This window comes from Gilbertella persicaria, assembly GCF_025201335.1.
Source record: "Gilbertella persicaria strain CBS 190.32 chromosome Unknown B0P05scaffold_12, whole genome shotgun sequence".
Lineage (NCBI taxonomy): Eukaryota > Fungi > Mucoromycota > Mucoromycetes > Mucorales > Choanephoraceae > Gilbertella > Gilbertella persicaria.
In genome coordinates, this window is record NW_026251973.1 from 300,727 (window position 1) to 323,554 (window position 22,828).

The 22,828-nt window shown below is 36.6% G+C and overlaps 11 protein-coding genes across 11 annotated transcripts; 6 read left to right on the forward strand and 5 right to left on the reverse strand.

The window, feature by feature from the left end:
• The first annotated feature begins 29 nt into the window (after positions 1–29).
• On the forward strand, positions 30–3,447 carry B0P05DRAFT_535050 (Cse1-domain-containing protein). Its single transcript, XM_051577390.1, has 10 exons — positions 30–130; positions 170–315; positions 365–535; positions 585–664; positions 706–796; positions 849–1,214; positions 1,269–1,948; positions 2,004–2,672; positions 2,712–2,906; positions 2,959–3,447. Exons 1-10 carry the CDS (start codon positions 52–54, stop codon positions 3,428–3,430), a joined length of 2,949 nt encoding a protein of 982 aa, XP_051436583.1. The 5' UTR covers positions 30–51; the 3' UTR covers positions 3,431–3,447.
• Positions 3,448–3,460: 13 nt separating this feature from the next.
• Positions 3,461–5,692, reverse strand: B0P05DRAFT_34595 (uncharacterized protein). The gene is made up of 4 exons (XM_051573595.1): positions 5,567–5,692; positions 5,061–5,519; positions 4,878–4,967; positions 3,461–4,830 (listed from the first exon to the last, which is right to left on the reverse strand). Exons 1-4 carry the CDS (start codon positions 5,661–5,663, stop codon positions 3,527–3,529), a joined length of 1,950 nt encoding a protein of 649 aa, XP_051436584.1. The 5' UTR covers positions 5,664–5,692; the 3' UTR covers positions 3,461–3,526.
• A 138-nt stretch (positions 5,693–5,830) lies between these two features.
• B0P05DRAFT_535053 (uncharacterized protein) lies at positions 5,831–6,145 on the reverse strand. Its single transcript, XM_051577391.1, has one exon. It carries the CDS (start codon positions 6,077–6,079, stop codon positions 5,870–5,872), a length of 210 nt encoding a protein of 69 aa, XP_051436585.1. The 5' UTR covers positions 6,080–6,145; the 3' UTR covers positions 5,831–5,869.
• Positions 6,146–8,495: 2,350 nt separating this feature from the next.
• Positions 8,496–9,564, reverse strand: B0P05DRAFT_34640 (uncharacterized protein). The gene is made up of 3 exons (XM_051573600.1): positions 8,988–9,564; positions 8,782–8,870; positions 8,496–8,725 (listed from the first exon to the last, which is right to left on the reverse strand). Exons 1-3 carry the CDS (start codon positions 9,344–9,346, stop codon positions 8,619–8,621), a joined length of 555 nt encoding a protein of 184 aa, XP_051436586.1. The 5' UTR covers positions 9,347–9,564; the 3' UTR covers positions 8,496–8,618.
• A 56-nt stretch (positions 9,565–9,620) lies between these two features.
• B0P05DRAFT_535056 (uncharacterized protein) lies at positions 9,621–10,628 on the forward strand. The gene has a single exon (XM_051577392.1). The coding sequence runs from the start codon at positions 10,093–10,095 to the stop codon at positions 10,390–10,392; it is 300 nt and encodes a 99-aa protein (XP_051436587.1). The 5' UTR covers positions 9,621–10,092; the 3' UTR covers positions 10,393–10,628.
• Positions 10,629–12,701: 2,073 nt separating this feature from the next.
• On the forward strand, positions 12,702–13,355 carry B0P05DRAFT_535058 (uncharacterized protein). The gene is made up of 3 exons (XM_051577393.1): positions 12,702–12,807; positions 12,860–13,018; positions 13,064–13,355. The coding sequence occupies exons 1-3, from the start codon at positions 12,805–12,807 to the stop codon at positions 13,214–13,216; spliced, it is 315 nt and encodes a 104-aa protein (XP_051436588.1). The 5' UTR covers positions 12,702–12,804; the 3' UTR covers positions 13,217–13,355.
• Positions 13,356–13,393: 38 nt separating this feature from the next.
• On the forward strand, positions 13,394–14,364 carry B0P05DRAFT_585606 (uncharacterized protein; the record flags this gene model as incomplete). The annotated part of the gene is made up of 3 exons (XM_051582459.1): positions 13,394–13,866; positions 13,890–14,206; positions 14,264–14,364. 3 exons carry the CDS (start codon positions 13,394–13,396, stop codon positions 14,362–14,364), a joined length of 891 nt encoding a protein of 296 aa, XP_051436589.1.
• A 227-nt stretch (positions 14,365–14,591) lies between these two features.
• Positions 14,592–16,236, reverse strand: B0P05DRAFT_441171 (WD40-repeat-containing domain protein; the record flags this gene model as incomplete). The annotated part of the gene is made up of 8 exons (XM_051573754.1): positions 14,592–14,685; positions 14,758–14,985; positions 15,034–15,304; positions 15,374–15,535; positions 15,580–15,683; positions 15,741–15,840; positions 15,889–16,053; positions 16,119–16,236. Coding segments are annotated over 8 exons (1,242 nt in total), but the record flags the coding sequence as incomplete, so codon positions are not given.
• A 674-nt stretch (positions 16,237–16,910) lies between these two features.
• Positions 16,911–18,323, forward strand: B0P05DRAFT_507195 (Thiolase, N-terminal domain-containing protein; the record flags this gene model as incomplete). Its single annotated transcript, XM_051575549.1, has 4 exons — positions 16,911–16,985; positions 17,044–17,142; positions 17,197–17,370; positions 17,419–18,323. Exons 1-4 carry the CDS (start codon positions 16,973–16,975, stop codon positions 18,321–18,323), a joined length of 1,191 nt encoding a protein of 396 aa, XP_051436591.1. The 5' UTR covers positions 16,911–16,972.
• A 283-nt stretch (positions 18,324–18,606) lies between these two features.
• Positions 18,607–19,743, forward strand: B0P05DRAFT_535075 (uncharacterized protein; the record flags this gene model as incomplete). The annotated part of the gene is made up of 1 exon (XM_051577394.1): positions 18,607–19,743. The coding sequence occupies exon 1, from the start codon at positions 18,703–18,705 to the stop codon at positions 19,741–19,743; it is 1,041 nt and encodes a 346-aa protein (XP_051436592.1). The 5' UTR covers positions 18,607–18,702.
• Positions 19,744–21,980: 2,237 nt separating this feature from the next.
• On the reverse strand, positions 21,981–22,778 carry B0P05DRAFT_578398 (kinase-like domain-containing protein; the record flags this gene model as incomplete). The annotated part of the gene is made up of 4 exons (XM_051581852.1): positions 21,981–22,022; positions 22,047–22,224; positions 22,265–22,551; positions 22,611–22,778. 4 exons carry the CDS (start codon positions 22,776–22,778, stop codon positions 21,981–21,983), a joined length of 675 nt encoding a protein of 224 aa, XP_051436593.1.
• Positions 22,779–22,828: the final 50 nt, after the last annotated feature.

Sequence of the window (22,828 nt, forward strand, 5' to 3'; positions counted from 1 at the left end):
TTCAAACTGTGCGCGTTTTTTTCTTTTCTTTTCTTTTTGTTTCTTTGTTCAATGGAGATAAACGAGCAAACATACGCTACACTACAGCAATACTTATTGCAGACATTAAACCCTGCAACACAAAAAGAAGGTATGTCTCGAGAATCAAACGTGGACTAACAACGCGTAGCCTCTTTAAATTTGGCTCAAGTAGAGACCCAACAAGGCTTTCCTTTACTTTTGCTTAAAGTGATTAGTGATGAATCCGCTGATGCCACTATTCGTATGGCTGGTGCTGTCTATTTCAAGAATTTTGTGAAGCGCCATTGGGTGATGGTAAGCCAGTAGGATACGTGTATATCATTTGTGTATTAACCAACCACAGGAAAATGAAAATGAAGCAGATAAGATTGCTCTACCAGACCGTATTGAGATCAAACGACAAATTGTGCAGCTCATGATCACTGTGCCCGATAAACTTCAGTTACAAATCAGTGACGCGCTTAGTCTGATTGCTGCTTCTGATTTCCCTGAAAAGTGGGATACTTTATTACCTGTAAGCAGACACACTTGATAATTAGGTGTATTGATATCTTTGCTGATAGGAATTGATCAGTAAATTGAGTCCTACTGATTATCGAGTAAACAATGGTATTCTTGGTACAGCACACTCTATCTTCAAAAGGTAAATAGTCTTATAAAGAACGAAAACTTATGTTGTTATAGATGGAGATCAGCCTTCAGAAGTGATGATTTGTTTCTTAATATCAAATATGTCTTGGATTTATTCTGTGAACCTTATATGCAACTCTTTCAAGTAAGGAATTCTACTGAGTTCTCCTTTATTGACCTCTGTTTTGATTCGATAGATTACAGATAAACTGATTGAAGAAAACAACACTAATTTACAAGCACTGCAGATTTTAGCTCGCTCATTGGTACTTTTGATCAAGATTTACTATGACTTGAACTGTCAAGATCTTCCTGAATTCTTTGAAGACAATTTGAATACATTTATGGGCTTATTCGAGAAATATCTTGTCTATCAAAACCCATTATTAGTAACTGATGATGAAGAAGAAGAAGGACCATTGGAACAAATCAAGACGGGTATTTGTTATATTCTTGAATTATACGCTTCTCGTTACGAAGAAGTATTCCCTCAACTAAATGGCTTTGTGCCTATTGTGATTAATTTGCTTACAAACACTAATGGTGATCCTAAATATGATGCTGTATGTATATGTGTATATACTTACTCAAATAATCCATACTGACATATAGCATAGATGGTATGCAAGGCTTTTTCTGTATTGACTGCCATTGTCAAGATTGAACGCCATGCTCAATACTTTGCAGATCAAAATACACTTGGTACAATGTGTGAGCGTATTGCACTCCCCAATGTAGCCATTCGTACCTCAGATGAAGAACTATTTGAAGACAATCCTATTGAATACATCCGCCGAGATTTAGAAGGATCCGACACAGACACACGCCGTCGTTCAGCAGCCGATTTCATTCGTGGTTTGATGGAGCGCTTTGAGACTCAGGTTACCAAGATCATGTCTGACTATGTCTTTCGTTACTTGCAAAACTACAGTATTAATCCTAAAGCCAACTGGAAAGATAAAAACACGGCTATTTTCTTATTGGTTGCTATTGCTACGCGTTCTGCTACAAGTCAACAAGGTGTCACCAAGACCAATGATTTAGTGGACGTGGTCGATTTCTTTTCAAAGCATGTCTTGTGTGATTTGCAGTCTGAAGTGATGACTGATATGCCTATTCTTAAGGTAGATGCTATCAAGTATGTCTATACATTTAGGAATCAGTTGACAAAAGATCAACTGTTGACTGTATTTCCTTTGCTTGTGAAGCATCTTGAATCCACTGATTATGTGGTTCATACTTATGCTGCTATTGCTATTGAACGTATCTTGTTTATGCGTCAAGGCAAGACAATGATGTAAGTTGCAAATAGGACGATATGAATAATGGATTAGCTGACACTCTAAAATCAGGTTTACTTCAGAAGACATTAAACCTTACTCAGAGACACTTTTGTCTCAACTGTTTAGATTGATAGAACAAGGACAAACACCTGAAAAACTCTCTGAAAATGACTATTTAATGCGAGCTGTAATGCGTGTCATCATCACTAGTCGTCAAGACATGGTCCCTTATGTGAATGTGATCATGGGCAAATTAACCAACATTCTTGCCATTGTCAGCAAAAACCCTAGTAATCCTAAATTCAATCACTATGTGTTTGAGAGCATTGGTGCCTTGATTCGATTCATTTGCCCCATCTCTGAAGCTGCCTTGTCTGAATTTGAAAACATGTGCTTTGGTCCATTCCAGACGATTTTGGCTCAAGATGTTCAGGAATTCAGTCCTTATGTGTTCCAGTTATTGGCTCAATTGCTTGAACACCACAAGGGTACCGAATTAACAGAAGCCTACACCGCTCTTTTGGTGCCTATCTTGAATCCTGCTTTATGGGAACAAGGTAACATTCCTGCTCTTGTACGCTTGATTCAGGCTTATTTGAACAAGGGAATTCAATCCATCTTGGCCAGTAATCAACTTGAACCTATTCTTGGTATTTTCCAGCAAAAGCTTGTTTATTCACGTCAATTTGATCATTATGGTATTCTGTTGTTGGAGACATTGACAAAGCGTGTGCCTATGTAAGTACATTGTATATAGACAAGGCTAACTTTGATAAGTCACTTATTTGGCAATTACCTTCCTGCTTTACTTTCTGCGGTATTGAAGCGTCTTCAGAGTAAAAAGAAAGGAGATCAAATTAGCTTTGATAGATTTACACGTAACTTTACACTCTGGATGAATTATTGCTTCTTGCTTGAATCCATGAATGGACCCGACACAATCATTCGTGTGTATGAATCATTACAGCCTGGGTAAGTGAATCAACAATATAGCAGGAGTTATTCTTATGATGTATGTGTATAGTCTTTTTGGTCAAATTATGTCCTTGTTTATTCTCCCAGACTTGGTCAAGTTAAGCAAACCTATCGACCGTAAAATCAGCGGTGTGGGTATGACCCGCCTTTTGACCAAATCAGACATCATGTTGAATGAACCTTACTTGAGTCAACTCTGGTCCAAGTCCTTGTTGGCTCTGTTGGCCTTGTTAGAATTACCTGGTTCACTTGAGACAGATGGGCCTGATGAATTGTATACCTTGGATATTGAAGAAGGAGGATATCAAACTACATTTGCCAAATTAGCTACAAGTAACCCTGTTCAAGAAGACCCTACTGCAGGCTTACCTTCTTCTCAAGTCTATCTTGCTCAACAAATCATGGCCATGGCTCCAGAAAAACGTCAATTGATCAAGCCATTCATTACTCAATTACCAGAAGCAGTTCAATTCCTGCCTGGTTATTTCTCTAGTGCCAATATCTCTTTGGATCAATTGTAATAAACAAAAAAAAAAAAAAAAAAAAAAAAAAAAAAAGTGAGTTCTATAGAATATAAGGCTCAACCTAAGGTTTATTATTATTGTTATTGTTATTTACTAAAATCCTAAATTGTGTTGAGGTGAATATGTTGAACTTGATTTTTGAATAGGTTCCAAAGGAGCTGTTGTCACATAAGAAGGTGTATATTTTCGAACGATTTTCCTTAAAGCATGAGGCAATGTTCTCCAGGCAAACACCTTGACGTCTTTTTCAATATTGCGAGGTTTTGGATGAGGAAAGGACATGATCAGTTTGAAAAAGTCAGCGCAGTCTACTTTACATTTCGACACCGTCAAGGGTCGAAAACCTTCCAAGTTTCTTCGAATCCGGTTCTTTTCTTCTACTGTAAAATGAATACCAATCATACTCTCTAATAAATAGATGCAATCCACAGAAGTGATATAATAATCATTACGTTCACGCCAATAAATACAAGAAATCACAATAGGTGTGTCTGATCGATGATTGGTGTTCATGCTGGACACGCCTGGTGGTGAATGGGCGATGGCAGCAGCAGCAGCAGCAGCAGCAGCAGCAGCGGCAGCGACGGCAGCGACATTATCTCTCATTCGCTGCTGATGATAGACGTGTTGATCCATCGGTTCAAATCCACACTCGACCAGTGTTAAATTACCTTCTGCATCGACGGTTGTCTCTCGCCAGAAATGAACAAGACGACGACCGAGTTGCCATTCAGACATGGACCAATTGACCATCATATCAGCTAGATCACCATTGAGTTTTAAATGCGCCTTGTTTAATGCAGTACAATTACTGGAGGCAGTTGGCGTGGTTGATGTAGTAGTGGTAGTAGGAGCAGAGGCTCGTCGAGGAATATCAGGCGCCTCTGCTAAACTACATGGTCTTTGCCTTTGTTGAGTCATGGTGTTTTGAAGATAGAATTGACGCATGTCATTGGGATGAAACATTATGTTGTGTTGTGTTGAAAACGATCTATGACGTTGACGCTGTTGCATTTCCAAAAAAGCACGGTACATACCTTCTTTTTGAAGCATTGTGGTAGGAGGAGGAGGAGGCATAGAAAACATACCATACATACCAACACAAGGTTGTTGTTGTTGTTGTTGTTGTTGTCGTGGTGGTGTATTTCTATTGAACACATCTTGCGGAAGTAACATAGTGTGGGACATGGGCGTAGGATAAGAGCCAGCCAGTGGTACTGAAGTCGTATAGTTTGGTTGAGTACTTGTACTGTGAAGACTAGAAGGAGACGCCCAATGAACTGTGCTTGCCTCACTAGGAGGAGAGATCCAATTGGTCTGAATAGGGCCATTGACAGTCAAGAGAGGATCATAGGGAGCCAAAAGTTTCAATAATTGTGCATCCATATCTTCTTGGTCTAATTTTACATGAGTTTCAATCAACCAATGATTTGAATGAACTTGCCTGAGCTTTTAACATCAAATGTAGTCTTTTTCTTGGTGCATTCATCTGGTTCGCAAGACAAGGCTCGTTTACGATTTGCCCATTTCATGTCTATACAGAAAAGAAAAGAGACAAAGGAAAAAATAAGCTTTCCAAACAAACAAATAAAACAATGTGGAGAAATCGGTTTAAATCAAAACAAACCTTCGCAATAAGTAAATGTGCCTATATTCAGTGTCTCCGTAGCTAAGTCAGGATCATGAGCGTCAAATAAACAAACTGAGATGGGCACTCGATCTGAATCTGAATGAGTTTCTTTGAGAGGAGGTACGGTGGCTATTAGAGTGATCCAGACACTCGCATCGTTATTATGGGAGACCCTTTGTTGTTGTTGTGAGGTTTCAATGGTCAATGAGCCAAACACAATTCGCATAGGTACCACTGCTTCTTGATGACATTCTAAGATGATAGACATAATAAATGAGGCTTGACCTTGTTGAGGACTCCATTGCACTAATGTTGGTAGTTTTTTGTGAAGCGTAGGTGATAGCGAATGATTCTTTTTATCTTGTTCATGAAAAGAAGTATTAAATAATTCATCTTCTTCTACGTGTGTACTTTCTGTGCCATTACTTTCTACATCTTTTAAAAGCATGTCATAATCTAATTAAGATTAATATATAATTTTTTTTTTTTGTGATGCATTGTACCAAATAATGAGTCTGACAGATCAACGCCTACGCTGATTGTCTTTTTATCTTCAATTACTGCATTCACAGGTATGATGTCTGTGTCTACAATTGTCATTGTATAAAAGAAAACAAAAAGGAATAGGAAAAGAGAAAAAGTATATATAAAAAAAATAGGAATAAACTCTCGCTTAATAAATAAAAAAAACAGTCTATAAGCGACTTAACAAATAAATCTTTCCCTCTTCTCATTGTCCATCTTTTTTTTCGCTAGGACATAAAAAAAAAAAGGATGGCTTGATCATTCGACAAGATACTTTTTTTTTATCGATATGACATAATATGGCTTCCATTTGCATATATACAACAAATAAACACAACTATTTCTTTGATTGCATACAAGTAATAGAATTGCAGTTCTAAACACTTTGCTTTGTGTACCATATGTATTGTGCACAGATACTCAAAGTTTATACCATGTAGTACACAACTGAAAAAAAAAATCTCCATTGTAAGTGTCAGTAAAAGACCCATGCTTTTGCTCTTCTTTCCTTTCTATCACTCCAGCTTATATACATTAATAAAAGACCAACGTATTGCTCAAGTATCTTGTCTGAAATAAAAAAAAAAGAAGTCTTCTTGTTTACTTTATTTATAGGTTTGCTTATTATTAAATGTCAGTACTTTCAAATCACAAGGAAGTACTGTAAACAAAAAACGGTGTTCTTCGATTTTTTTAGTGTAGTATGGAGCTTAACAAAATGATTTTTTGTATTTTTTTTTTAGAAAAAAAAAGAGTTTTTTAAGCGAGGGATCTTGATGAGAGATTAAATCTCTGAAACAAATAAAAAAAAATTGCTGCATTTATCATTGTAACTACAGCAACAACAAAATATTGTTTTTAAAAAACAAGCTGCAGTCTATCACCAACATTGACGGCCTTTTAAAATCCCAAACACATTTTCCAAGTGGTGTGATTCTGGAACAAACTGACCCCAGAGGGTATATAGATCAATGTGTGTATGTGTCTTATAACCTATCCGGGTTTACATATTTAGTGACCTATTTCTATTTGGAAGTAATCGACATATATAATTAGTAAGACTTTTTTCTGTTTACATGTGTAAAAAAGCAAAAAATAGGTTTGAAATCTCGAACATAAGAATCAACTTTATCTGTCTGTGATAAACTTTAAAACACTCGAATCGATGTCTATCATGTCTCTTTGTTTGTTTGTTTGTTTGCTTTATCTTTTTCTTTCTATTGCATAGTTAACTTGACAATGTGTATCGCGAACGATCTTCCTTACAACTTGAGAGCTTTATTTTCATTTCAGTAAATGCAGCCCACCTTCAGGTACAAATTAAGTAAAACTCCGAGATTTAATTCGTAAGCTTAGTCATGGTATGACGGATAGCAGGGGCAGGACACAATTTTTTTTTTTTTTATTCTTGAGAAACGCATATGTTTATAGAATGAATGCATGAAATGTAGTTTATTGTCATAAAATACTTTTTATATGTAGAAAGAGAAAAACTTAAAGTGAGAAAGAGAGAAAGAGATAGAAAAGATTTTTTTACGTGCATTTTCTTGTAGAAAGCAAAACACAAGGAATGTATGCATAGTGGCATGGATGAGAGAGAAAGAGAGAGAGAGAGAGAGAGAGAGAAAGAGAGAGAAAGAGAGAGGATAAATTATAGTCGTGTCAGCTTGTGTGTTGCATTAAAATTCATATGATTTAGTCAAGAGGATTTTTTTTTGTCTTGGCTATCACTTTGATGGCTTGGTATTGACTTTAATGCATCGGCTTTGATAATACTTTCTGTTGTGTTACTGCCGGCAGTAATCATCCCGTTGTTAGTATTATGTGTAGTGGTCGTTGAATCTATACCAACGGATATTGAATCGCGGTGTTGGTAAGGGAGAGGATATTTGCTTCCAAAGGATAGCCAAGAAGGTGAGTTAGTATTGGTGTTGATATGGTTGGAAGTGACAAGTGAAGGTGACGATATTAAATGAGGTTGGTGGTCAATGTCATGTTCACTTTTAATTTGTACAATGTCATCATGATTAGAGTTCTCTTCATAATAAAAGCTTGCGTTGGATTCATTTTGTCTGGTATCAAGACGGTGATTGGATGGCGGCGTGTTCACCGGGAAGGACTTGGGGTTATAGACTGAAGAAGCCAAGATACGATGAGGAGGAGGCGAGTTCTGATAGTTGTTTAAATGTAGATAATTTCTATTAAACGAGTTGGGTATAGTTGCACAGGCTGTACTCATGTAACCACCTGTTTGTTGGTGGTTTGTGCTCTGTTTCACCGAGTGTTCTGTAAAACCTAGGGCCTCTTCCAACTGCTGAATGCGTATTTTTTGTTCATCAATTTGAAGTAAAGCAGAGTTTAATTGCTCTTCGTATTCTCTACAGTCTTCTTGGTGTTTCCGTTTCATGTGATAGACTTGTAAGCGGAGTTCTTGTTCTGTTTGCATGAAAGGTTCTGATCTTAGTTGTACGTCTAGAACCATATCTTGATTGCTCTCGGTTTTGTCCGAAACAGCAGAGTTAGTAAGGCCAGCTAAATCCACATTATTATCATGCAACAGTGTTGGTGTAGTAAAACCCGTATCAAGCGACATGTGTTGCATTAGATTAGGCGAAGAGAGAGTCGATGTATTGACCATCGAAACCGACTCAGAAGGCAACCCGCCTCCTGTTAGTTGTAATTGTGATGTATTATAGTCAGCAGGGAGCATCGATGTGGCAGAAGAAGCCGAAGAGGAACGACGGTTGTCATCATGCACGACCAAGATCATGTTTTCTTGATCCATTTCTTCAGATTCATCATCATCGCCCGAGCCCACGTTGAGAATTGTTTCAGGGTCTTCTTCGGTAGCGATCTTGGCTTTTGATTTTCTTGAATATCGTGTTGCTTTTCTACGAATCAAATGAAACAAATCGCGGCGATTAGGCTTGAAGCAAGGGTGATGCCATCGACAGGATTCCTTGTCTTTGGTATCTTTGGATTTCCTTGCATCCGTATCTCTTTGAAAACCATAAATCTAAAAAAGGTACATCAGTGCCACGTAAAAAAAAACAAAAAAAAATTTACATTGAGTTGGCGTACGAACGAAGCGAATTTGCAATGTTTAAAGAGACGAGGTAGTACTATTTCAGTAAATTCTAATAAACATAAAGTAATAAATTAAAGACTGTATTACTCGTTTGTAAGCCCTTACCTGGTATACAGTCGATAACAAACATGTCTTTACCATCATGTTGACACCACCTTGCGTAGTTTTGATTATTTTCAGGCGATTGAAGACATCTATTTTGTAATAAGAGGAAGGGGGGTGAGTTTATGTCTCTCACATGTATGTATAAAAAAAGGGGGGGCAAAGGATAGGGGAGAGAGGGAGTCTAGGAGTAAGGTATGTTAACTTACTGATAAAGTTTTGACACAAAACCGGCAATACCACGTTCTGAAGGAGTAGACTGATGTTGTCGCCGACTAGAACCAGCATAATCATTCACATTTAGCATAGGATGGTTCCATGGTCCTTGAAAATTTTGAGATACAGGAACAACAGGAGGAACAGGATGAGTACTCATCATCATCATTGAATTGTTTCCTTCTTCACTGAGGATAGGTGGAGAATGAATTGCATTGCTATCAAACATGATAGAAGGGGATCTTTCATTAAACATGTATTGATTTACTACTGTATTAAATGAAGGCGAAGAACGGTCGTTTTGTCTCGCCATCATGTTGTTCATATCAGGTGGGTATTGGTGATAATCCATTATACTTTCTCGACTTGGGGTAAAGAAAGAAAAAAGAAGAGAAAAAGGAAAAAAAAAAGTTATTTAATGTTTGGTTTGTAGACGGAAAATTAGTACAAGCTATTGCGTTGGTGACTTGCATTTATACTGTTTTCCCACTCGTTTTATGAATATCGCTCTGATAGTTTTGTTATAGTTCTCATGATAGGTAACACTTTGTAAAAAGAAAAAAAAAAAAAGCTTAAATGTCGGAGAAGATGGAATGAGTTTCATGATATTGACCTGAGCGTAAAATTACACAGGATTTTAGCCTAAAATGAGACGGTTGCAAAAAGTTTTAGAGACGGTTACAGAAAAATTAAGAGACCATTGCAGACTTCCAAATTAGACACAATGGAATTATTGTGAACTTTCTCAAAATTAACTTTGTAAAAGTCTCTAGAAAAATGCCTAAAGTTACAGTGTCTCGATCTCTCATTTCTCGTAAACCCAAAGACGGAATCCGTTTTGATCTTGGCCAAATTTTTGCTTTTGCATTAGTCCAATCTTCCTAGTTATGACTTCCAAAACTCGTTTCTGTTGATTAACAAAATTCGCTTCAGGCTATAGTCTGTCTAGAAAAGATTACCGTTTTATAGGGGGGAAATCCAGGATAGAAGCCAGGATAGATCTTCCATTTCTTTATTACGCGCTTATTTTCTTACTTTTACATAATATCTCTATCTTTATGACAACTATAACCAGGAATCAAGCAATTTGTATGTCCTATGGCGAGAAACACACGGCAGAAAACGTTGCTCGTCTTTCCAAGAGACCTGATGAAGCCCAAAGTCGACATTGGCTACGTAAATGACCCTACTGAGCCTTTCTTGATTTGGAAAATAAAAAGCAACCAGAAACCTTTAAGATATCGTGCATATGCCAATGAAGCTCCAGCATTTATAACATCAAACGAAGTATCTACTGACCGGACATTGCTCGGTAAGCGCAAGAATGAAGAAAATGCAGTGATGTTAAAGTTTTTTTTTAAGCAACCCCCGTACAAATTGCTCAGTTTCTCAACATGATATATCTTCCCTTTGATCTTAATAGTCAAGACATTCATGAATATCAACAAATATCACAAAAAAAAAATCCTGGCTACTGTGTAGGAATATACGACTCTCTTTGACAAGAAGACTATCCTTTCATTTAATAAGTGATGCTCACACAAGAAACTAGATTTTTTGAAAGTAGCCTCTAAAAGGAAACAGACAAATGACGGCGAGAGATCAACTTTAAGAAGTTTATTTGTGTCGAAGAAGCAGTTTCTTGGTGAGGGCAATTAAGAATAACTTGTTGGTTGACACTAACTGTGAATTTGTAGATTCTACCTTTAAGAAAATTATAGAACATTTACCAGCATATCATAAACTCTTACAGAATTTGAAGGATGAGAGCTATATCTTGATTGGCTATGTCCGAAAATCCCCAAATGAAAAGATGAAGCCAATCGCATTTCGCTTTTAGAAGCAATGTGCAACAAGCTTAAAGAACGATCTACAGTAGGTTACATTTTCTTGTCTCTCTGTTGTAAAGCAAATGATTCGCTGAACGAAAGAGACAAAAAAAAAGAAAATTTATTGTAACAAGCAAGATTTTGGTTTCCTTTTAATATCCAAGGAAGTAGCATACAAATAGCACTTAGAATCAGTTATCATTGTAAGAACTACCAAGTTTGGCTCAGTAGGGTCATTTACGTAGCCAATGTCGACTTTGGGCTTCATCAGGTCTCTTGGAAAGACGAGCAACGTTTTCTGCCGTGTGTTTCTCGCCATAGGACATACAAATTGCTTGATTCCTGGTTATAGTTGTCATAAAGATAGAGATATTATGTAAAAGTAAGAAAATAAGCGCGTAATAAAGAAATGGAAGATCTATCCTGGCTTCTATCCTGGATTTCCCCCCTATAAAACGGTAATCTTTTCTAGACAGACTATAGCCTGAAGCGAATTTTGTTAATCAACAGAAACGAGTTTTGGAAGTCATAACTAGGAAGATTGGACTAATGCAAAAGCAAAAATTTGGCCAAGATCAAAACGGATTCCGTCTTTGGGTTTACGAGAAATGAGAGATCGAGACACTGTAACTTTAGGCATTTTTCTAGAGACTTTTACAAAGTTAATTTTGAGAAAGTTCACAATAATTCCATTGTGTCTAATTTGGAAGTCTGCAATGGTCTCTTAATTTTTCTGTAACCGTCTCTAAAACTTTTTGCAACCGTCTCATTTTAGGCTAAAATCCTGTATAGCTACTCTTTCTAGAGCACAGTGTTTTCTTGTCGCCTCAAGAAGAAGAGGAAAGAAAAAGAGAGACAGAAGGCTAATTATTTATAAAACAACGGTCAAATTGCATAACATTGAATTCAGTGTTTTCTGAATATGCAAATACAGTTTTTGGATCTAGTTATGGCAGGATTTATTTTGATCGAAATGCTATAAATCATAACTCTATTGTCTCTTTCTTTATAGTCTTGTCATTCGTTTTTCTGGAAGTGGTAAATTTCCCAAAAGGCAGCTCATAAGTCTAGAGCTAACTTGGCCTCAATAGTAAAAAAAAAAAAAAAAAAAAAAAAAAGTTTCTATCGCGAATACATTTTCACGTTCTGCAAAATAAAATACCCTTTCTTCGTTCTAGCAGACGCATGACGACTTTTAAGTTCAAGCATCATGATTTGTTTACTTTAGTTAGTACAACAGCAGTTTTCACTTTGACTATTGTACCTATACAATATGAAATAGGAGCTTCATACTGACAAAGCCTATTTGTTTCATTAACAAAACAACAGACATACAGTATTAGACATTATGTAAAGTTAAAGCAAAGCCTAAAAAAAGTTTATGACATGGGTAAGATTGCTTTAAAAGTCAAGACCCTCAAAATACAGTATTGAACACAAAATGACATGGACATTGCATCTCCTTGCACACACACACACACATATATATATATATAAATCCATTATATTGATATCGATGATCAGAAAACAATCATAAAAAAGGGAGGAGGGAGGGGGTGATAAACTCTGATCATACAGGCATTTTAGAAAATAGCTTGAGGATCACCTCCAAATTTACATTCAAATAGTGTGGAACCATGTGCCATCAACAAACGGTGATCAAGAAAATGTGCCACTAAATTTAGGTAGTGACAATGGCCAAAAAGAGCCCAAAAAGTAATTTCTTCCATACAGGAAACCCTTCTTTTGTGGTCTATGCTTTTTGATATGCTTGTACAACTTATGAATTCTTACAAAGCTTAAACGTTAGAAATGTAATTAGAAGCAAACATTCTTGACACGAGTGTACTTTTTTTTTGTTAACCTTATTAAACACTCCTTGGTTATATCGACCATGAATCTGAGAAGTAGTAGCAGTCACACCTGAGCGCCAATGTGAGCGCGTTTCTCGTCTCTCATTTTCTTTCTCTTATATACGCAAATGGTATTTGATACAGAAACAGACAGGCTTTTGTTTACTCACCATATTCCTGTAGTTATTCTACTCTTTCTTTAAGACTCTAGTTGATCAACAAGTGACAGTTGAGCTAAAGAATGATCTCGCCATTACAGGTGTATTAAAATCAGTTGATCAATTTTTAAATATTCGCTTGGATGATATTAAAGTAGTTGATGAAGAAAGATATCCTCATATGGTAAGCAAACAATACAACAAAGAATGATGCTTACACGAATATTAGATTTCAGTTAAAAACTGTTTTATTCGTGGTTCTGTTGTTCGATATGTGCAACTCCCTCCTCAAGCTATTGATACAGCACTTTTACAAGACGCAGCAAGAAGAGAAGCAGCACAACCTTCAACAGCACAACCTGCTAATGTCAAGGTCAAATAAAACAAGAAACAAAACAAAACAAAAAAGTCTAATAATAAACTTTATGATGTCAATGAAAGGCTTATTTGCTTATGTGAAAGATAATTTAAATATGCAGTTAAATCTTTTTTTTCAAACCTTTTTTTTTTTTTTTTTTTTTTTTTTTTTTTTTTTTTTTTACTCTTTTCTCACCATAAAATGCCATTGTTTGGCCTAAAAACAGCTAAAAAAAAGCTCTCTTCAACTCATTTTCCTTCTTCTCTTACCTTAAGAAAGACACAATCCACAGGAGACATTGATGATTCATCTTCTGCAACAGTTAGTTTCCAGAGGAAGGTAGTCATTGTCAATCATAAACATTCTGATGCTGCTGTCGTCAGTATATTACGTACACCACAAAGACCTCCTACGCCTCCATCCTCGCATCATAACATGATACTTGCTCCTGTATTGGAAGGAGAAGACGAGGAACTTGCCTCAAGACTGAGGGAAATCACAGCCTGTGACATGGAGCTCTTATTGTCTTTAGAGACACAGGCACGTATGGATGTTCAGGAAGAAAAAGAGAAAAAGCAACAAAGACCTTCACGTATTCGATTTGAGCTTCCCGTTACTCCACCGAGATCAAGATCACCAGATCCAAATTTCCATCATGCAAGACAAAGGCGTTGGTCTTTGCCTGAAGATGGAACAGCTTCAGGCGACATATCAAAAAGAACATTAACCGATTGACTCGCTGGAGTCGGCTTGTCAAACAACAGCAACAAGAAGAAGCAAAGAATAATCAAATCATTAAACTGAACAGCCTTGACAGTTGTAACAGTAGTTTGGAGGAATTGTCAGACAATAATGCAGATAATGTAGTACAAGCTGATATTTCAACCATCGTTATTGGTTCCAAAGTCAAATTATTTAAACGGCCTTTGCCTTTGATTGGTAAAGTCCAATATATTGGAAAAGTTCACTGGGATACAAGCAGTGAATGGCTAGGTATTGAATTAGATGGCAGAGGTAAGAAATTCAAAAAATATAACAAGAATGTATTGATGAATATTTTTATTCTTCTAGTTGGTAATACAGACGGAAAAGTAGACAATACTCGATATTTTCAAACGAATCCTCATTGTGGCATATTTGTTAAAAAAGAAGATGCTATTAAAGTGCAATAATCCCCCTTTTTTATGCCAACTAAAGGAGTAGTTTAAGGTAAAGGAGTACTGATTAAAATTGGAGTAATTCTTCTCTTTTTGGGCTTTTCAGTCTCTGATGTTGCTAAACTAACAGGTGGTGGTGTCACTTTGCGTTTAGCAGGTTTAGCCCATTCTTCAATATGTCTTGTATGTTGAGGAATATCCATCATTTCAATATCATATTCTTGAACTGTATCTTGTAGTTTATCATGCTTCACTCCTAATTCTTCATGTGAGAAGACAACTGCAGAACAATAGCCGTCTGCAGAGGAGAACATAAGAATAGAGCCATCATGAGACCTAAGCAATAATGAATAACAAGCGCCTTTTTTTTTCTTTTTTTTTTTTTTTTTTTTTTTTTTTTTTTTTTACCATGCAAGGTCAGTAATAGGTGCAAAATGCATCCCTGAAATAGCACAAATAGGACGAGATTGTTGCGTATCATAAATATAAACAGAGTCTTGTGTAGCTGTTGCATAGACCATACGATAAGGTAATGCAAAACAGGATGTAACATTTCGTCTTTTGTTTAAAAGCATAGGGCACCATCGAATAGCTATAGAAGGCTTTGGGTGGTTTCCTATAAACCCAATAGGGTGTCTATATGTCTCTTGATAAGCAACCTATCTTTTCTTCTACGTCTCTTACTTGAGTATTAAATTACGAGGATAAATATAAGCACAATTGAGTAATTCTTGGTCATTTTCTTCTGTGTCTACATTGTTCATAGCTTCAACTGGCTTATTTAAGCCTGCTGGTGTGATCAGTAATGCGCCATCAGGACTAAAAGATAATCTTCTAAAGAAAGACACTAGGTTTTCATCATGATAAAGGCGAAATGACCCGGTTGTTGTCGTTGTTGTTGTCGCTGTCGCCGTTGTTGCTGTTGCTGTTGCTGTTGCTGTTGCTGTTGCTGTTGCTGTTGCTATTGTTGTTGTTGTTGCGTCTTCTGCCACTAGTTTTCCTTTATCAAATCGAGTGAATTTACGTGAACATGCTCCAAACACAAGTTTTCCATTTTGTGCTTTTTTGTATTTGTATATAGCCACTGAACGATCACTGGATTGAGTGGCCACATATTGGCCCAAGGGATCCCAACTGACACCTTGCACATAATGTGTATGATCCGCAAATACATGAATACAAGTCTCTAACAAGTATCAGTCCATTGTTCATCGCCTGTATATAGCATACTCTCTGTTAGACACCACACTCGAGCTGTATTATCAATAGATGCTGTAATCAAATAATTGCCGCAAGGTGACCAAGCCAAATCATATACTTCTTTATTGTGACCACTATACATAAACATGTCAGCTTAAAATACTATTGTAGGTTGACTATCTTACTAGAACATGGAGACAACTGTCCAAGTTTCTTTTTCATAATCATTATATTCACTTGCAAAAGTTGTTTCTTTCATAGGTGATAGTTTCCAAATAATGATACATGTATCTATAGCATGTGAGAAATCACAAAAGAAAAAAGAGGTTGATTTCTTACCATCACCCGCTGAGGCGAGTAAATCACCTTTAGGTGAGAATCGAACAGCATTAATAGGTGAAGAATGTCGCTTAAGTTCTGAGAGAAAATCGATGTTGACAGGTAAAGAATCCACTAATTGTTTGTTTTTTTCATTTTTGGGACTTGAGGAAGAAGGTGTTGTATCTGTTCGTTTCTGAATACTCCAGATCTAACTACTTGTTAGCATAGTTTTTGTGATCAAGGTTGACATACTCGAATAGAGTTATCTGCACCGGCTGTTGCGTATCGTGAACCGTCAGGAGAAAAATCAACTGAATAAATGGCTTGTCCGTCGTGCCAGTTAATTTCTAATGTCTTTGCTAGCATCTATATATATATAAAAAAAGAGGTCAAGTCGAACGCCAACAAGACGCGTTTATTTAAAGAGCAGATACGCGGTTATTCAAATGTTTGTTACTGGTGCCAAACAAACATGTTCTCTATCAGGGTCCGTTTTTTTTTCTTTGCTTTAGGCAACCTTGTTCTTCATTTCTGTTAAATCATTCTGAATGAAGCCAAACCCTGCTTTGATCACTATCTATTTGACATGATGTATAGCAATGCATTATTTTCTGACATAAAGTCCACATTAGCGAATATCATTCTGTCCCCCCCTCCCCCCTTTTTTTTAGAGATAAAGCGCAAACAAGGATTGAACGTGATAGATGTTTTTCAGTTCAAGAAGTTCGTGAGATTCTGAAAATAGGTTCTCATGTCATTCCTTAACTCCGCAAGATCTTCTGGGTCTCTATCCTAGAGGCATTTCTTTTTTATTTTAGATAAGAGTCAATAGAGAGTGAGGACAAATGAATGACAAACAGAGTTATAGCTATGAATAATATACTAAAAAAAAAGAACCTTATATCAAAAGGGTTTGAAAAACAGGTTTTCTGTTGTGTCATTAAAAAAAATGGGGCAATTAAATCAGGAGAATTCAAATGCAACTCCATTGGCTAACTCATTTGAACCTAAAAAAAAACAGAGTGCCTTGTACATAAATATTGACAAAAAAAAAAAACTTCTTTTTTTTTTTTCATCTCATCTTCCAAAAAACTTGTTTTCAATGACTCAACGCGGTAAGTTACGGCAAACTATGGAGTTTAAGTACAAGATAACTTATACGTATAACAATAGAGGTTTATATTGCTGCTGCTGTCCGTACCCCTCTTGGTGGTTTCAACGGTTCCTTGGCTTCTTTGCCTGCCACTAAGCTCGGTTCTATTGCTATTGAAGGTAATAAAACATAAGATCGGATCAACCAGAGAAATTCATACGAGAAAATTCTAGCTGCTGTCAAAAAGATCAACTTACCTGTTGAAGCCGTTGAAGAAGTTTTCTTTGGTTGTGTTTTGTCTGCCAACCTTGGTCAAAACCCTGCTCGTCAAGCTGCTCTCGGTGCTGGTCTTAAGGAAGAAACCATTGCCACTACTGTCAACAAGGTCTGTGCTTCTGGCATGAAAGGTAAATGATTTATTTTAGATGACAAGAGGTTTTTAATCCATGTAAAAGCTGTTATTTTGGGCGCTCAAAGCATCATGCTCGGTAACGCTGAAGTGATTGTTGCTGGTGGTATGGAATCCATGAGCAACACTCCTTACTACTTGCCCAAACAACGTTTCGGTTCTACTTATGGTAACACCGAAGTTGTTGATGGTATTGTCAAGGATGGTCTTACTGATGTCTACAACAACTACTTGATGGGCGTTGCTGCTGAAGAATGTGCTGCTGAATACGACATCAGCCGTGAACAACAAGATGACTATGCCATTGAATCCTATAAGCGTGCTCAAGCTGCTTTTGCTGCTGGTCACTATAAGGAAGAAATTGTGCCTGTCACTGTTTCCGGTGGTCGTGGTAAGCCCGACCGTGTGATTGAACAAGATGACGAAGTTGCCAAGTTGAACGAAGAAAAGCTTCGTGCTGTCCGTCCTGCTTTCCAACCCAAGAACGGTACTGTTACTGCTCCTAACTCCTCTCCTCTTTCTGATGGTGCCTCTGCCCTTGTCCTTGTGTCCAAGGAAGCTGCTGAAAAGTACAACCTTCCTTTGATTGCCAAGATCAAGGGTTGGGGTGAAGCTGCTCAAGCTCCTGCTCGTTTCACTACTTCTCCTGCTCTTGCTATTCCCAAGGCTATTAAGCATGCTGGTTTAACTGCTGAAGAGGTTGCTTTCTATGAAATCAACGAAGCTTTCTCCGTTGTTGCTTGTGCCAACAAGAAGATTTTGAACCTTCCTGCTGACAAGATCAATGTTTGGGGTGGTGCTGTTGCTATGGGCCATCCATTGGGTTGTTCCGGTGCTCGTATCATCACTACTCTTTCTTCCGTCTTGAAGAGTAACAGTGCCAAATATGGCGTTGCTGGTGTCTGCAATGGTGGTGGCGGTGCTTCTGCTATTGTCATTGAACGTTTGTAAAGAAAAGAACAACAATAACAACAGTAATAATAACCATAACAATTTCTTAATACACACCACTAATACACCACCATTTTTTTTTTTTTTTCATATCAATATGTATAATAAAACAAATCACCAAATAAGGTAGTCCTTATATCTCTACTGTGGCTTCGTTATGAGTACAAAGTGTGGTGATTATTTTTGTAAATGTTTGCCTGACATTTAAAAAAGAAAACCTTTGACTATAATTATGCACAATGGGCTTGGCAGAAGCCCTTTTATTTGTTTACTTTTTCGTAGGGTTTATTTTTAACTTACTGAGCAAAATTTTCTTGTTGTTATTTGAACATTTCTTTTTTCTTTTTTCGCTTTTTCTTCTTTTTCGAAACAACAAACGATGTGGGTACAAGAAAGTGATGCGTGGATAACGTATAGTGTTTTATTTGGCTTGATGACGATCCTATTGTTTATAAAAGCAACAAGGAAACAATGGCATATATTCCCATTTATTGTTTATGCAGCATTCATGACATTCGGTCACTTGTATGTTGCCTTGACACCTTATTTTACTCGAGAAGACATTGGTTGGAAAGATCAAGAACCTATTCTAAATCAAATGCCAGCATTTTCTATTTTGGTATTTGGAGGTATCATTGAATTTCAATTCATCTATGCGAGGTTTATTGTTGCCGCCCTCAGAAATTATAGACGATGGGGTAGTTTACATCCAGTAGTGATTGACGAGAAATCAGAAGAAGAAGACACAACAAGTGAAGACTCGCATGAAAAACTTAGGGAGACAGCGATTACTTCAGAATCCTACATGATCTTGAGTCAACCACCACCTGTTGCGTTTTCAATCAGCTCCATGATGTTATGGATCAATATTTCAATACTAGTGCTCTATGCGGCGACTGTTGTTGTCTTTTTATCGTGTAAGAGTGTATTGGAGGATGAAGAGACAGTGAATTTAGCATCAGCCCTATGTATGACGGTCATGACCGTGCCTACTGTGTTGAATTTTTTGACAGTGCTATATATCAGTGGCAAGTGTCGCTCCTCTGAAGAAATCAGAAGAATCATTCGACAAAATAGGCAAGATGCGCTGATTCTATTTTTAATGCCATTGCTTTTTATGTGGGTTATGTCCAACACGACGGCTGTTGCTTGGCTGGCTGTCAAATCACCTTTATCAAGGCCGTTTATGACAGACTCGTTTGACCTGAAGAATTGGATTGTGTTCAAATCGTTTCTTATCTATTTCCCGCTTGTTCTGTTACTGATTTGTTGTGCGGTCAAAAGTGCCAGTGATGTCAATCTATTAGAAGAAAACAGACAAGTCAATCCATCTTCTGAGCGAACTGTAAGCTCGAACACTACTTTAATGAACAGAATACATAGTGAAGAACGAATGAATAAAAGGTTAATGTTTATTTGATTGTTTGTTTGGAAGGCTGTTCCAAATAGGATTGTTTTTTTTAAAAAAAAACGTCGGAATTGAATTTGCATATACGCTGTCGCTCTGCAGAGAGACTACACGTTCACGTAAAAGAGAGAGAGAGAGAGAGAGAGAGAGAGAGAGAGAGAGAGAGAGAATCATGAATGTTTTAGATCGAACTTGGTGTTCCAAGCATTATTCTGCTTTTTCTTTTTCAATGCCAAAGTCAAGTAGCTCTAAGAAACTAAATAATGCAAATGGAAATAAGATCATCAAAGGCCTAAGACACAAATTTTTTGCACCAGGCAAACGAGCGAATGTTTTAATGAAAATTCTTTGCCGAACCTTAAGTAGGTTCAAGAAATTCTCAACCTGGATTTGAGAGGGCTTCTAGCTAGCGCTCACGCAAGTTGCTAACCCTGTTTCTTGTTGTAAACATTCTATTTTTTCAACCCTCATAAAAACAATCACTTTTCGGAACGAATCGAGTACTTCCTTAAAACGATAACTGAAGAATTTGATAGGAAGCGTTTAGAAGGAAAGATACGAATGATTGATTTGGCTCACGATTAGATATCGCAGTATTGCAAAGGTGCATACTGGTCTGAATTTGAAAAGCTATCGTATCCCATCTATGATTTAACGCAAGAAAGTAACGAAATTTGCACCAACGTAATTAGAGTAAGTAGTACAGCATCAAGGATGCTTCGCCAATTTGATTTATAAACATTAAGGGATGAAAACTTACAACTGGGCAATGAAAGATAGCCTGAACACCAAGTACTTATATATTTGGATGAAAAAAGGCTTCAGTATCATATAAAACTTGCATGTATTGGCTCTTTCTAAAACAATTCATATAATTTTTAATTCCAAGAAACATAAAAGAACAGAAACATATGCACTATATACAAGTGTGGGGAGCAAATGAACATAGAACATACCAGATGGCAAAGTGCGGAGATTGAAATAGAAGCCAACTCCAGTTCTTCATCCTGCTGCATCAAAAATCGGTCTTTTGCAGTGGCAGAAGTTGTAGTACTTTTTATTTCAAATCTCTTGATATAAAGAACATGAGAAACTTGATGCTAAAGTATTGAGTAAATAGGCTAAAACGCTTACAATTTTTTTTTCTTTTTTTTTTTTTTTTTTTTTTTTTTTTTTGCTTATATCTCATCATTTATGTAGTGCAGCTGTTAAACAAACACACTCACCAAACACTAGAGCTTTTGACGCACATTTTGAGTCTTTATGCTGGTCAACAGCTTTATTTTTCGGCTTGTAGCATTAAAAGGAAGCTTAAAGAGTTGTCAGCTTGATGATTTTCATGAGTAAGTACCCTTTGGTCGAATGGTCATTTTGGCTATTTTTTACAAGTCGTTTTTCTTTGTCCAAAAATACCCTGTGTGTTAGTGAACATAGTTTTTAAATAGTTATAGCATTCATGCGTGTGTAAACAGGCTTTACAATACGTTTATTTGCCTAAGAAAAAAAGACAATGATTTGCATGTATTTGTCTAGTGTTTCTACTATATGAACAAGTGATTTATTACCCAACTGTTGATGTCTTAACAAAAAAAAGAAAAGACATTCAATACGCCTGAATTCACTTCTATTTTGTGATGCCTTTAGTTTACCACTTGAATTACTTTGTCTATAATAGAGAAATCAATGATATATCAAATCAATCATTTACATAAACTCTTTTCTGGGCTTTCTTATTCTTTATGCTGTCTGTCAGACTTTTACTTTGACAGACATATTCATTGTCCATCACTTCAACGTTGATTCTATTTATAACCTGTCAAAAATCTCTCTATTACGACAACTCTAGTTCATTCTTTATGTAAAGTAAATCTACTCAGAGCAATCTATTCGTTTATACATGCGCCTGGCTTCATATCATTTGATGATCAACAAGCAACTTTATAATAAAAAAAAAAGCTTTTCAGTTCACCTTTTAAAGAAAAGCAGTATGGGATAATAACAAAATCTTTTTTACATCAGCAAAGATCCCCGATACTTCTTTTGCTTCTAGACCAATTGACAAGGTTTAGAGCAAGGTTTTGGTCTTCTTTTGAAATATTTTCTTGGTCAAGAATAGCTTGAAGAGGTTTTCTTATGCTTTTGAATTCTTCCTGTTCTTGTTCTGAATCAAATTCTATATCTTCGTCATCATCATCATCATCGAGGCTAAAGAAATCCAATTTATTGATATCTGGATAAACCCACATTTCCTAAACATCACAGAAGATGAATATGAAAGTGATGGCATAACCCTATTGACTTGCCTCCTGCTCCACCTCTAACGATGGCCTGCCCAATCGAAATACGATACGGGCTATTTGCTCAATATCACTCTCACCTGCAAAGATAGGATAGCCTATCATCAACTGTAAGAAAATGACACCGAAAGACCAAAGATCGGTGGAAGAAGAATATGTTCGATAACCAAACAAATGTTCTGGTGCTTTATAAAGTCTATTCTTTCTTAAGTGTGATGCATAAAACGTAGACATACCTTGTGCCTATGTCTGTTGTTGTATGGGGTGTGTTTATACGTTGAGCACACCCAAAATCAGATAGAAACATACAGCCTGAACCAAGAAGGATATTCTGAGGAGACAAGTCACAGTGAACAATACCCTGTTGATGTATATAGCTTAATGCTTTTGATATTTGATCCAGAAATTGATGTGCTAGTGTCTTGTTTTTTGTATGTACAAAAGATTCGAGTGTTGTATCATAAAATGGAAATATCAAGACATGATGTGTATTTGTCTCTTGAACATCTAATAGTTCTATAATCTTTTATTTATGTTTTTTTTTTTTTGGTAAGGTCGCATATCATTGTGTGTAGTATTTACATGATGTTTATATGAGTCTTTATTCGTGATATTGAGTTGCTTTAAAGTATCTCTTTCTCGAAGAAAATGTTGGTAAACAAGACTTCCGTGTGCTCTTGAATAGATCTTGTAAGCAACACACTTGTTGTCTATGACACGCTTTTCAACTCGAGCAAAAGTGCCCAACATGCAATAGGAAGAATTGCGCGTTATTGAAGGAAAAAACAAAGACTATCTAC